General features: G+C 23.8%; 1 protein-coding gene across 2 annotated transcripts in view; it reads left to right on the top strand.

The window, feature by feature from the left end:
* The first annotated feature begins 7180 nt into the window (after positions 1-7180).
* Positions 7181-16182, top strand: part of LOC126905309 (fatty acyl-CoA reductase wat-like) — a 32373-nt gene continuing 23371 nt past the window's right edge. Inside the window, exons 1-8 of one of the 2 annotated variants that reach the window (XM_050684883.1) lie at positions 7181-7344; positions 9729-10112; positions 13358-13606; positions 13804-13949; positions 14270-14379; positions 14433-14625; positions 14756-14995; positions 15863-16120. In XM_050684883.1, the coding sequence (XP_050540840.1) occupies positions 9762-10112; positions 13358-13606; positions 13804-13949; positions 14270-14379; positions 14433-14625; positions 14756-14995; positions 15863-16120 (1547 nt within the window). In that variant the 5' untranslated portion in view covers positions 7181-7344; positions 9729-9761. The remainder of the gene's footprint in view (positions 7345-9728; positions 10113-13357; positions 13607-13803; positions 13950-14269; positions 14380-14432; positions 14626-14755; positions 14996-15862; positions 16121-16182) is intronic. The other variant, XM_050684884.1, reaches the window with a different exon arrangement.

The following is a 16182-nucleotide window of genomic DNA, read 5'->3' as shown; positions in this document are numbered from 1 at the left end:
CTTAACAATTTTTACATTTATTCCTTTTCATAAGATGATGAATTTGAATAATATTGAAATTGCATGATTACTTATTATCATAATTAGAGCAAGGGATTATATATTTTAATAAAGGTTGTTAAGTTACTTTGAATACAGTTGTAGTCAGTACACCTTTTGATAATTTAATTGAAACCAAGTAATAAGTTAAAATGGGTACATTTGTAAAAATTAATATTTCACTATTATCCTTAATATGAACATTTCTATTTCGCTTCAGTATATACTCAAAGAGAAAATATTGATACAGGTATATTACATCTGTAACAAATTTGTACGAACTTTCGTCTCTCTGAAGTATTTTGAAGAGATTGTTGGATTATTCTAGTAGTAACCTCAAATCAATCCTATCTCCTTAATTTTATCCAGATTACAAGTTAAATTATTTATATGTAAAATACATTAATAAATACCTATACTAATTAAATTTAGTATGATATTTATATTAAATAATTTATTCCAACTTTTATGGAGAAATTGTAAAACGTTATAAGGTATTCTTTAAAAAGTAATTATAACTTTACTATTTCTATGATTTAAAATTTCACTCGATTATTAAATTCTTGTTAAATAATTTATTTAATAGAAAATAATGTAATTTTTTTATTTTAACATTTTGATTTCACATAAAACAAACGTCAATACAATTTTTTAATTGTATATTTCAAAAGTTTTAATTTGAAATAGGTTAAAAGTTGTCAGAATTTCAGGAATATTTTTAAAATTTGAGTTTTTAATGTTTACAGTGTGATACTTTTAATAGTAGCTACACGATTTCTTTTAAAATAATAATCATATTATAAAAATAATTTTTTGGTAATATGTAGCTTCAATGTAAAGATATTAATTTTACTATGATGTGTTTTTTTTTGTGTCTGTTACCACTTTTCTTAGCTCTCACCGAATCGATTTCTTTCAACGATACGTCAAAAGATCACAAAGGGTATATTGTCGAAGACATTACCATTAAACATTAAAAAACATTCCCTCGTTCGCCGTAAATAGGGGATATCTCTAAAAAATTACAAATTTTAAAATCACTAATTTTCGACATTTTTTCAATTTTTTTGCTTAAAATTGATATATCATTTTGAAAAACGGTATCACAGTGTGGACGAGGCATAGATGGGACAAGTATAGATATCTGACAGTGATTAAAATCACTATCATTAGAAACGCTTCGATGCAAATCTGTAAATAGTGTTTAATTTTAAGAGATTGGTAGATTATTTCAAAAGCAACCATAACTCTTATTCCCTTAATTTTATCCTGATTTATAATTATAATATATGAATACATAATAATTATAGTAATTAAATTTAGTATGAAATTGATATTCAATAATATTGTAATTTTTACGGAGATATTATAAAAATAAAAAAGAGTTTATATTCATATACTTTTAACGTGTATAAATATTTAAAGGGATTGATGCAATACTTTTTAATAAAAAAATTTGTTACTTATAAATAAATACACTGACTACAAGGAACTTTCATCAGAAACAAAAATATACTTTTCTAAATCAACTTTTCGCGTTGTTTTCAAATGTGCAATTAAACTTTTTCTATTACTTCTAAGTTTTAATATTATTACTTATTATTAAAAAATAAGTATTTACATATAAAAAAAATAATGAAGAACAAAAAAAAATTGTTTTGATTTAATACTGATTTTGATTATTAATATGTTAAAAATATGGAAAATGACATATTTAACCTATTTTTTTAATCGTTTAAAGTTGATTTTTGTGAATGTTTATAGTAAAAAAATTAATTTATTTTATCAAAACTTTTAGCTCAATTGGCAAGTTTGAAATTGACATCATTAAATAGAAAATTTTATGAGAATTAAAAAAATTGTATCGTTAAGATTAATATGCAGTTAGGAAGTTTTATAAATACTATTTATAGTAAATTTATCAGAATAGCTCAATATTTTTTTGCATTTTTATCGTAATAGATAATTTCAATAGATGTAATAGTAATCATTTTCTAATAACTTTTGGTGTTTAAAAAGATTCTACAATTAAAATTTTCAGAAATTAATTAATTTTAATGATTTACTTTAACTAAATGAACCAATCAAAACAAAGTTGTTAAAAAGATTTACTCAATTGAGCATATTATAAAATTTAATTATAATTTTAAAAATCCATTGTTAATTCAGGAGAAACTAGCAATCATTTTTTTTAGAAATGATTTATATAGCATTATGTTACCAACAAATTTGGAATATTATAGTCTAGTAGTAGCACACACAAATAGAGTACAAAAATTATTAAATTACAAAGTAAAATGATTTGATTTTGTATTTGAAACCTATCATATCAAATTATCATATCAAACTTGATTTGTCCATAAATATTTTGAAAACATTAGAAATTAATGATTTTAATTGTCTGTATGGAGAATATGGAATAAGTAACTGTTTCATTGATAAATTAGAATTTTTTTTCAATTTTTGAGGGTAATATCTTCAACTAGATACGAATTGTAATCATTTGACGTATCATTAAAAAAAGTAGATCAAGTTAGAGCAGAGAAAATAAATGATAGTTAAAAAAAAATATCTTCTCAGCTTTGCATCGAAGCTAAAACTTAAAATATAGTAAAATAATTTTAATATGAATAAAAAATTTCTTCTCGCAAGTGGCGACTGCAGTGGTGGGATCCTTAATCTTTATTGAAGTTATTGAATCTAAATGAGATAAAAATCAAAGCAGTTGAAATTTATTCTAACTTAAAAAGAATTAAGAAAAAATGCAAAAAATCCATTGCCATACGCGGGTTGGAACCTCGTATTCGAAGCGTGTAAAACAAAAGTTTTACCGACTTAGCAATTGTATAATCGCTAATGTAGGTTGAAAAAATGGCAATTTAAGCTAGTTCAAATTACAGTTATTTTTCTCGACTTAAAAAAAGCAAACAAATTTAAATAAGTTTAACTTTCTATGCTATATCAATTTTTAATTTATATAATATTTATGAAAGTCTGTACTCCCCTTGTCAGGTATTTTAAAATAAAATAAAATACAAAACCCAGAATTTTAACACAAAAATAGCTTTTTTGAATACGGTAGTCATTTTTACCATGAAGACAAATCCAGAGGTCCAATTTTTTTTTCAAATTAAAGTATATTACATAAGCTTTAATTTAAGATATATATAAACGTTTCAGTCTTTCCGGAACTTTTCAAAAGTTAAGTTGAACAATTTTGTGACCTTATTCCTATAGAACCATGCCTTGAAAATATTACAATTATTATCGGGAGAGGGTGCTAAATATTGAATAAGGTTAAAGCCTAGTCGGACCAAGCCTAGTTTTATCTATTTTTTTAGGTTATTGAAAAATTAAAAAAATGAATTAATATCTGAATATTTTAATTTTAGCATATTTTTAAACACAAAGAGGTATATAGAAAAGATTACTATGATATTTAATTTAAACTTATAAATAAAAAACTAGTTATCAGAATATAATACAGGAAATAGGAGTTGATATTGTTTACGGATAATCCACTTATTTCTTAAATTTAAACACTATCTTTAGATTTGAATCAAAGAGTTTTTCATGATAATGATTTTAATGATTAAAATATTATCTATATTTGTTCCAAATATGCTGAACCTCACTGTACACTGATCTAACTGTGATACTGTTATTTTTTTATAAGTCAATATAAAATTGTGGAATATTTTTATATTATTAGATATGTAGATTAAGTATTATAAATTTAAATAAAATAGGTAAATAAAACTTTTCATAATACATATTGCCTTTTTAAAAAAAAATAAAAAAATATACTCCAAGGAAGTTTATAAAATGAATGCTAAGGGTAAGTAATAAAATAAACTTAAGTTTACAGGTTGTGCGAATAAATGACAATTTACAGTAAAAGTTTTTAGTGTGCAAGTCTTCTTTTTATTTTTGGATTCAACTAAGTAGTTTTATTTTATACAATTCAAATTTATAATCGTGTGTAAATGTGTTTTATGTAAATTATAAAATCTATCGTAAAATTTGTACATCATAAATAAACTGCCAAAAAAAATTGATAATAGGAAATAAAAATAATATAATATAAATATTATTAATATAAATAATATAATTTATATAATAAATTATATTAAAAATATAATAATTTAAATAAAATTTAAATCGTATATTTGTAAATTGATTAATATAATATTACTTTAAATGTTATAAAAAACTTCATGATTAGATATATAGAAATCATGTACAGATTTAAATCTGTTAAAATAATTATTTTGAAGAATACTGATTTATCCTTCAAAAACTACAAGAAGATTAATAAAAACAATATTCTTATTAAAATTATAGGGTAAAACGTACAAAAAACAATTAATTTAGTATTTAATGAAAGAATACAACGTACAAATTATTTGGGAAAAAACTGATAAAAGTATATTAACGCTTTTACAAGAAAAATACGAAAACGCACAAAATCTCAATTGGAAGGACAAAAATCTGAGAGATATTAAAATATACTACGATTCAGTTTTTAGCTTTTTAAAAGTCATTATGTTAAGGCTAACATAGAAACATTTATTAAACCCAACCTTATTATAAAAATAAAGGTGACAATGATTGTTTAAATGCAATATTAAGATAAAACAACCCAGAAAAGTATATCTTAGTCTGAATAAAGAACCAAAATTTATTTAAAATAGTGTGTTATTAATCGTAGTGACGTACAAAAGAGAAACTAAAAGTATATATTCCCTTCATTATGACTAATGAAGTCTTCTTTGGTTATGTTAAATCTATATTTTGGGTAAAGAACACTACAATTTTTTTAAATATCACTATTTCTGTAACTTGTTTTTTTTTATATATTTTGATTTCTTTCAAACTGATGTAAAAATATATGATTTTTATTTTATTGAAACAAATTTTCAAAGTGAAAATGACTACAATATGCTATTTCTGTGTTAAAATTCTTGATTTTACATTTTAAACTTTATTAAAGTATATTACTTTAATATGAGAAAAAATATATTGGACTTAATTTGTTTTCATAGTGTAAACGGAAACCTAAGTTGATAGTTAAAAATACGATTTTTGTAAAATATTACAAAACTAAATTTTTAAATATTATATTTAATTGCTATAGTAAATATTTATTCATATATTACACTTATAAATCATAAAACATGTAATAAGGCTATAAATAAGGAAATAGAAGATCATGTTGCTTTTGGAATACTATAACTTTTTGAAAAATGTATGGATCAATACAATATTTTTATGAGAAATAATATTTATATACTTCTACAATTCGAAATACTTTTTTTTTAAATGGGACCATTTCCCTTAATACAGGGAGGTTCAAAACTTAAAAATGCATATAGAAAGTAGAATTTTTTCAACTTAATTTTTGAAAGTCTTCTAGAAATACTGACACTTTTATATATATCTTAAATTAAAGCTTATATAATATACTTTATTATGGAAAAAAAAAAATTTGAACTTTATTTTGTTTTCATGGTGAAAATAGTTACCAAATGCCATTTTTATGTGAAAATTCTCGATTTTATATTTTACATTTTTAACTTTATAGCGTTATAACTTTTAAAAAAATGTTGTTATGATAAATACTATTTATATACTTCTTTCATTCGACATACATTTTTTTTTAAATTAAACTATTTCCCTTTATATATTTATTCATATATTACACTTATAAATCATTAAATTTGTTATCAGGATATAATTAAGGAAATAGGAGATCATGTAGCTTTTGGAATAATCCATCAATTTTTTGAAATTAAACGCTATCTACAGATTTGTATCGAAGCGTTTTTTATGATAGTGATTTTAATCACTGTCAGATATCATCAATACTTGTCCCAACTATCCTACGTCCATACTGTGCCGCAGTCCCATTGTGCTACCGTTTTTAAACGACAACATTAATATTTAACTTAGTAATAAAATAAAAAATGATCTAACTAAAAACATTAAAGTTATTAATGAATTTTGTACTTCAGAAGCGATTAAATTTTTTAAATATAGACTGGAAGAAGAGCGTTTTGAGTAACAAGTAAGAACAATATAACCCCACCTTTCCTTCAGTCCTTCCTATAGATATAAGTTATATATATATATATATATATATAAATTACATGATTTATTAGCAGGGGTTTTAATTTTTGAGAACCAGTTGAAAACTAGTTCTGACGAAAAAATAAAGAACTAAAATCCTAACTGGAACCTCTATATTTGTTTTAAAGAACCGGACCCCTACCAAAACAGGTTCTTTTGGAGGTTCTTAAAATTAATTATTTGTGCGTAGCTTAGGTTTTTTCAAATTAGTGGTGAGCTGTTATTTTTAATAATATATTTTTAATTTAATATTTAATTTAATTTAATGTACAAAATGTTCAAAAAGTACAATAAGAACAATAAAAACTCGTTTTCTAACTTACGGAACACTATATATTTGTTATATAAAATTATTATTTATATTATCATTATACCATTGGTAGCTAGAACATTTTTTTTTAAAGGGCTGTCTCTTCCTTTAAAATACATATTGCATTAAAATTAAAAGTAGTAAAAATCTTTTCTAACGAATAAAATTATTAATTGATTTTACAAATAAAAGTATTAAGAATATATATTATTTTGAGTATTCAGAATACCGTAAAAATGCAAAGGAGTATTAAAATACTTTTATTCGTAAACTTCTATGATGTTCGGGCAACAGGGGATAAATGTAAAATTACAACTTATGGAAAAATGAATTTGAAACTTTTAATGTACGTTTAAGTTATATTTAAATCGAGTTCAATGTGATTCTGTTAACTTTATTGCACATTACTGACTTTTTGCATAATATGTAATCACACTTTTTTATCAGAATATGAGATATCATTTCACTATTTTTTGATGTAAGATATCGTAGAAAACAATGTTTTTGTTGGGCAATGACAGTGGAGGAATCGCCTCGTACCGCAGAGCAACTTTTCTTATCACTTTCTAAAAAATGATGTGATGAGCTCTATGAAAATCTTTCAATAATGTATTCAAAACACTGACTTGTTATGCGCTGTTAAATCAAGAGGAGGACATAAGAAAACTACATTTAAGTCGAAGATTATGATTCAAACCTACTGAAGGTTCAAATCTCAAGGATTTTGCACCTTTTACATTTAGCATTACTACACGTATCATTATTGTTGTTGCCCTGCATCAGTGCGTTTGTTCTTGATTCTTGTTTGTTATACGTTCTTTAAATTAAAAAGTGAATTTTGAAGTGTTTAATCATTTTTTAATAAGGTAAGTCTAAACTTTAAACAGACATAAAAATAAAAATGTATTACATTATTTTCCTAAACCATTTTTCTATTAATAATACTAATAATTGAGTTTTAAATTAAATTTTTTTTTTGTAAGTATATTTTATTTGTAATCTTTTAACTTAAATATTAATAAATTTTGAGAATTATATTACAAAAATAATTGTGTGTCGATAGGGTTGGTTTTATGATACCCTAATGCAGTAATGACCTTAGATTTCGTTAAGTCCAGGGTAAATTGAATTTTTATTTATGGAAAAAGTTATCTAAAAAATAGTGATTACAAAATAAAAAGAGTTTTTAATAAATTGTCCTATCCGACGCTATTCTAATAATACAGAGACTAATTTACCAATTCCTGGGTTCAGTACAATTTAAAGCTAAGGTCCCTAAAAAAAATTGTCATTGCTACCTTTGAAATCATTAATTAGTACACAACAAAAAAGAAAGTAACACTTATTCTCAATACTTTGATGATATATTGTATCTATATCAACATTGATTTATCATTTGATCACTAAATATATCCTAAATTAATAATTTATCGATTTTCAAAATATTTTAACTGTATCCTTTATAAATATTTTAATAGATTAAAAGTTAGAAAATATGTATGTTACTATTTAAAAAATTAATTTGCTATCCTAGAGGAAATAAATATTATTTAAATAAGCCAAAATTTTCAAATTTATTATGTTTTTAGAAGATATTTGATGGTTATTGATAAATCAATCACTCTGTATATTAAAATGTATATGTAAAATCTTAATTTTTTTAAGGATTGTTATACAAAAATTAACCTACTTACTTCTCGTCACATAAGAAATACTTATGTAATGCCATTAACATTTATTAATGTAATAAGTAAAAATAAGATCCGGAAGGTGTACCTTCCGTAACCTACTAAAATTTAAACTAAACTCATGAATAAATAAATAACAATTTTTTTATTATTTAATAATAATAATAGTAGTTAAAAAAAAAAAAATTACCAAATATATGGATGTATTGACAACATTTATTAACTTTTAGTTTAGAAAATTGGTGAATATTGTCGTCAAAACTTATGTTTGCTGCAATATTTATTTTTTTTAGAAATTTTTACCCGTTTTTATTATTTTGCCAACATTTTATTTATTCTGAATAATTATTATAATATACAATAATATTTGTCTTGACGCATGTACAAATGTACTAAATGTTTTTCCATAAATATTGCACTGCAATAATAGATTTAGGTTTTTTCAGTTGGGTTAGGTACAAAGAAATTTATATTATCAGGTTGTGTAGTTTTTTATTTTTAAGCTGCATTAATTGAAAAGGATAATCAATAAAGCTAAATTTAATATGCATGAGAAAGATCTTTCTTCTAATATTTCTATCACAGAGATGTTAAAAATCCTATTAAGACCATTCTCATTAACAATTAACAATCAATTCTTGTCTAATTAGCAAATCTATTATTGCTAATTTAGGAGGTGCTTTGCTTTAATTCTAAGTTAAATTGACCTGTTTGGTTGCTGTTAAGCAAAAACAAATGTGGTCTCCTCTGGAATTTTTCAAAATACCAATTAAAATTTATGTGAGATTATTTAATTTTTAATCACTTCATAATTATGGAAAAGAAGAATAATTTACATCCAAATACCTCCCGTCATTATTAGCCTCCATTGTTCTTTGATAACCTCAAAAATCTGGCCAGCGTAGGCTTGAGTTAAAATATGATTAAATTCAATCCTGTACCATTCGAGCTTGTGTTTTAGGGCCAACATTTGGGATAAATGTTTCTAATTTAATGAGTTTTTAATTTTAAATTTTAAATTATGAAGGACTAAAAAATAAATGAAGGATCACAAAAAAATACGTTTTTAATTTTGATAATATAAAGTATAATATCATAATTAATTACAAAATAATAATTATGTTCAAAAATTTTGTATTTTGTATTTTTTTATTTACCCTATTAATATCAATTATTATATTTTTATTTTTATTAACAATATCAATATTTTTAACGAAAACATATTTATTTAATTAACTTACACTACAGGGAATAATTTAACTAAGAAAATGACTGGTTGATAATAACTTATGAACCAGTACTTGGATGTTATTACTATTTTAGAATATACATTGCAGGTTTATTGGATTCTCATCATCAATAAAAATTGATCTTTCGTGGCTATTATAAATAAAAATTACAAATTATTGATTTAAAATTAAAAATATATTTCACTTGATAATATACAAAAATAATTATTAGTATTTTTTATTAATTAAACTGAAATTAGTTTTAAATAATTAAAGGGTTCATCGGATAACGTTAATTGATTAATAAATTATACTTATTCAATATTTTCATAGTTTCAGTATTTGGAATCTTTAATAGACTTTACAATGGCTCTTGATTTACATCGAAAATATATCGAAAGAAAACAAGAAAGCGCACCATTGGTACCAATCAAAGACATAATAAATTCTAAGTACTATTTGGATCCATTACAGTTGTTAGGAGAACGCGATTTCAACGAACCTAGAGAAATTAGCGAAAGTGAAGTAGGAACACCCGTACAAGAGTTTTTCCGGGATGCAGTAGTTCTAATTACTGGTGGTACAGGATTTATGGGCAAGGTTCTGACAGAAAAGTTACTCAGATCGTGTCCGCATATCAAACATATATATTTGTTGATCAGATCTAAGAAAAACAAAAACGTCGATCAAAGGCTTGAAGACATATTTGAAGATAGGGTAATTATTTCTATTAAATCAATTTATAATTATTTAAATTTAGAATATTTTTAAATTAAAGAATTATTTTATTTTATGAAACATCATCAATTAATGATCTATACGACAAAAAAATACGACGAAATCCGTTTAATTTATCGATTTACTTACTTGTCTACGCTGTAAGCAAGTCAAAGTTTTCTAAGTTTATCCTTGTTCTAATAGTTTTAAAAAGTTATCATTACATCATTAATTGATGATCGATTATACAAGAAAATATAAAAAAATACGACGAAATCCGTTTATTGTATACATTTATTTATTTATTCTATCAGTTATATTATTTATGTTTTTTAAGTTATGTATACTTTTTAATTTGCATAATAAAACTTATAGTTGGTGTTTTTTCTCGTGGTAAATAAATGAAATAAAAAGGTTTACGTGGAATGATAGATTGATTTAGTTGTACTAATTATAAAGTTATACACTAGTCAGTTGATTCAGAAAAATACATGTATGTGTTAATAACATATTCGCGTAAAGACTAAGCGAGATTATGATTACACTTATTAATTATGACCGCAAACACAAATAGTTGATTCAATCAACTACTCAAGGCCGACTTTAATATTCATGTAGCCTATACATATTTAGCCTACATAAATATTTGTGATTCAAGTAATATTTTGTACATGTTACATAGTGTAAAAACGATACAAATATTTTCAAATCATCAAACTTACGTAATTCAATAAAGTTTATTAATGATTTATACGATTTAATTGAAGAATATTTTATTAGGTACTTTAAAAAGTAACGATTATTACTTAAATAATTTAATTGTACAATAATTAAAGTAATTTAAACAAATTCTACGACAAGGTGAAACAAATGTTCATTATTTCTAAAGTTAAGATTTTAGCTACTTATTATATTTGATATTTTCACTTATTATTAAGTATATTGTAAATCATACTACTAGTGGCCCATTACTATAGATTAAACATTTTTTCTACGTTTATTAATTATGTATCTGAATTTTGTTAAAGTAGTATGATATAATCTAATATACGACTGTTTTTAGGGTATGGTCGTTAGAGAAATAGCCTTTTCTTAAGGATGACTCTTAATATTAGGGAGCGAAATCTACAAATATTGTCAACGTACGGGCGATCAATATTTTTTAAATTTATAATATTGCAATTTTTTCATTAGATATATTAATATTAGCCACACAAATAAAAGGTTTTATTAAAATTTACATTTAAAATATTAACAATACTTGATAACTTTGATTTGAATACGATATTTTGTATTGGTCGAGCAATAAAATGAAGTATTAAAATGTATACTAGAAGTTGGATAAAAATTAATAATGTTGGGAAAAATAGATTATTTTTTTTTTGCTCATGAACATTGTTTAAAGGGTGACCCTCCAAATTCACGTAGCCACTCTTATCTTAAAGATAAATTATTAAATTATTTTAAATCTTAAATGTTAAAACGATACCTAACATATTATAATTTAGGTTCTTTAATTTCAGACGTATGTTATATGATATTAAATATCGCAAATAATATACTGTTATTAAATATCGTACAAAGATGAAATTTTGATTTTAGTAATGTCGTAAACGTTTTTGATGAATAAATTTGTTACATTAATATTTTTACTTATTTGTTAAATATTCGATTATTTAAAATAAACTAATAATTTTTTTTTGTTAGTTATTGCACTGTTTCATAACTATTTTTTAAACGTGATCATACTTGAGAACCTTATTTGTTTGGTCGAGATTATTTTGTTGCTCAATGTAGTGTTGTTGCAGTGTGCGGCCTTGAATCATTCTCTTGGTTCACCTGTATTTGTTGACCATTTTTGTGACACTTTCTATTTAGCCGTGCAAATATTAGGTCAGTGTACTTAGATAGTACTATGAAATCTAACGATTGAAAAAATACAAATTACTCAAAACTTTGTCATTATATACACAATTACCATAACATTAAGAGATAAACATTATTGTGTATAATATGGTTTTCATAAAATGAATACATAATTGCTTTGTTAAAGAAGTTCGATCTGGCGTTATTATTCATGAATTATTAAATATTTTTTTTACTATACTAAATGAAAACCCCCATTGTTTGATTGTGTTATTTTTTTGTTCTTAATTAAAACAATCAGTGATTTTTGCGAAAATTATGTAATAGAGAAGTATTACCATAATCGTTGATTGCACTACTTTATCATTTAATCAAATATGTTAATGATGAAAAAATTATAAATGTAATCGATAATTTAAATAATAATGAGTTTAATAATTAACATAGTTCTGCTGTGAAACCTGATGGTAGAAAGAACAAGGCGGAGTCAATTTATTCTTCTACGTCATAGTCAAACCTTTTTGGTTAGCGTCAAGAACATATTTATTTTAAAATATCTTTAATATTAGAATTAAAGATAATCTTTTTACAAACATTGTGATGGTATCAAAATTTACATTATTTCACTGTTAATAGCAATTATTTCAGTATTTAGTTATGCTAGAAACATAAAAATTACATTTTTCAAAACCTTATATAATGTCTTAAAAAAATATTTACTATAGGTTTAAACAGAAAAAGGTTATAGGGAGTATTTCAGCTTTAATTCTTAAAAATTTGATCGTTAAAATCAACTTTGAACACCATGTATAGTGGTTTAAATTTGAGATATAAATTTCAAATTATGCAAGTACCTCTTTTTTTAAAGTTCATAAAAGTTTTAAATGAGGTTTTTATTGAAATATTTTCTTTTTTTATGAGTAATTATTTACATTATTATCTAATTTTCATTAATTAGTAATTATCTCAACAATTAGAAACAATAATTATTCCAACACCTTTAATCATTTGTGATGGGCAGTTTACAGTCTTTTTCCTGGATAAGCAATTGGTCTATAGCTCTTTTAAAAATAATTCGTTAACGTTTTATGTCAGCGTTAAAGTCTGTTAACAAAGTTAGCGATAAGTTTCCAAATTCTTAATTGATCAAAATTTGATAATAATGAAATAATATGCATTTTTAAAAATAGGTTAGTTGAAACCTTTATCTACTGATTATTCAATTTATGTTTGGTGTGTTTGTATTTATAATATCATATTAATACATTTTTTTGGTATTATTTTTCTTTATTTCGTTCATTTTTTTTAATTCTAATNTATTTTTCTTTATTTGGTTCATTTTTTTAAATTCTAACCTTAATGGTTCTTTTAAATTATAGTTATTCAAACGGTTAAAACACGAAGTTCCCAAATATTACCACAAAATATCTGCAATAGCTGGTGACTGTGGTTTACCAGGACTTGGACTAAGTGTCAGCAGCAGAAATACGTTGATAAACGAAGTAAATATTGTTTTTCATGGTGCCGCTACCGTTAGGTTTGATGAACACATTAGAACTGCAATGAACATCAATGTTTCGGGCATTAGAGAAATGATAAGCTTATGTAGAAAAATTACTAATTTAAAGGTAAAGAATTTTTTGAAAAAATCAAAGANGAAAAATTACTAATTTAAAGGTAAAGAATTGTTTGAAAAAATCAAAGATCTATGTTAAAAAAAATTTTATATTATAAAATGATTATGGTGGCGGTTATGACATTTGAATCGTTTTCCACGGAGTAATCAAATAAAACAGATAATATTAAAATATAAATAAATTTTTAGGTTTTAGCTCATATATCAACTGCGTTTTCGAATTGTACTCGATTGTATGTCGAAGAAAAATTTTATGATAGCTCTGTGAACTATAAAGATATTTTAGAATTGATTTCGACGAAAGATGATCAAACTCTTCAAGATATGACTAATACGTAAGATTTAACGATTTACATTATCTTTTATATTATTAGCTATTAACATTATAATAATAATTATATTGTTATTATTATTATTGCTTTAATTATAATTAAAGCAATAACTACATCCATAGGTGTTTTTCATTAATAAATAAATTTATGAATATTTCCTGTTTATTCTATTTAAAAACAAGCAATAGTTAAACATATTTATTGAATTGCTATTAAAGTCATAGTTTTGATTTGATAAAGTTAAAAAATAGTATTGTTTTTTTTTGTATTTACAAATGGTTAATTTATCTAAAGAGTTTAGGTTAATTTAATATTTTCTACAGAATAATTGGAAATTATCCAAATACATATACATTTACAAAATCTTTGGCTGAAGATGTGATTCGAAACGAAGGGCAAGGTTTACCAATGTTTGTTTTTCGACCCTCAGTTGGTAAGTTCTTGTACATTTTGTTTTATTTTTTGATAAAAATTATTTTATTATAGTTATTGCGACATACCGGGAACCAGTAAGAGGCTGGATCGATAATGTTTATGGACCGACAGGGCTCGTTGTGGGAGCTGGAACTGGTGTATTGCACACATATTTTGGACATTCTGAAACTGTCACAGATATTATTCCAGTAGATATAGTTGTTAATGCGCTCATATGTTCATCAAAAGAAGTTGCAACTACCAAGTAAGATTTTTAAAACTCATATTTATATTTATTTTACAATTAAATTATATTTAAAATTATTTTTCCTCCTTTATTTTTATTTATTTAAATAAATCTAATACTTTATTAATATTTAGTTTATTTTTTACAGGCCTGATGAAATACCAATCTATACGTGTTCTAGCTCAAGACAAGTACCTATCAAATGGTATGATTTCATAAAAATGAATAAACAACATGGGATATACTGGCCAACGATTCGTGCCATTTGGTATTATTCTTTTTGGCCAACAAACAACCCATATTTGTACGCTATATTGAATCTATTTTGTCATATCATACCTGGATACATACTTGATACATTAGCTGTTATGTCTGGTCAAAAGCCAATGTAAGTAAAAAAATTCGCGTTTAATTCTGTGATTTTTAATCAAAAACTATTAAGTTATAAAAAAAAGAGTTTAAAGATTTTGCATAATAAATTATTTATACTTCAAAAATGTAAAGATTTCATTGAAATTTATATCTTTTTTTTGCATTAATGAAAAATTAACATACAAAATTTTAGGAACTAAAACTAGAATTACAAATCTTAAAAGTAAAATTATTCTTGTATACAAATTATAAAATGAAAGCAAAAATAAACATTTAAACTGTATTGAAGTTACTGTCATTTTTCTTTTGCGACTATTGGTCGTTTTTGACGTCGATATTCGCAGATATAAAGCATTTATTATTTATGGTAGTAAGGCATTTTGTTTTAAATTTATAAATACACCACTGGGCAATACAGAAAGCATTCTATTGATAGTCATATTTGACAATAAACATTTCATAGCTGTGATAGCGACGTCAAAAAAAAAAAAAAAACCAATTGACTACAAGTATTTGGAACACCTTGTGTATACATGTATTAACTCAAAAATTTGAAACATTAAAATTTTATATCTAATAAACGAATAACTTAATATTAAAAATTCAAATGCCACTTACTATTAAGTTAAAAACTGAAACATTTGATTAAATTCAAAATATGTGTTATTATTTAAAAAAACAAAGTTTACACTCTTACAAGGCATGAACGGTGAACTTATAAAGTCTTTCTAGTTAATAATTCAAGAATAATGTGTAACTAAAGATAACCAAAAAAAATGTTTAAATTATTTTTATTCTGTATGTAATTGAGTGGGTTATTATATAAAAATCACTCTGTAATTATAAAAATGTATGAAGTAAAAATCTGAATTTTATTTTTTAGCTTGTTAAATATTTACAAAAAGCTAGACAAAGTACGTGAAACTTTGGCCTATTTTGCCAACAAAGAATGGACTTTCGTAAACGATCGAATTCTAAGGCTATGGGATACACTTGATTCACAAGATCGCGAATTATTCAATTTCGATGTTAGGCAAATATCATGGGAATATTTCAGTCAAGCGCACTGCCTTGGTCTGAGAGTTTATCTAGTGAAAGATGATATACACACGTTACCAAATGCTCGAAAAAAATGGGAAAGGTAAATATCGAATCAAAAATTTGAAAAATACTAAATCTATTTTAACTTACGATACAGTGTAT

This window comes from Daktulosphaira vitifoliae, unplaced genomic scaffold (assembly GCF_025091365.1).
Source record: "Daktulosphaira vitifoliae isolate Bord-2020 unplaced genomic scaffold, ASM2509136v1 Scaffold_4, whole genome shotgun sequence".
In the NCBI taxonomy this organism is placed as follows: domain Eukaryota; kingdom Metazoa; phylum Arthropoda; class Insecta; order Hemiptera; family Phylloxeridae; genus Daktulosphaira; species Daktulosphaira vitifoliae.
The sequence above is the reverse complement of the archived record's forward strand: the minus strand, read 5'-3'. Positions and strand labels throughout refer to the sequence as shown.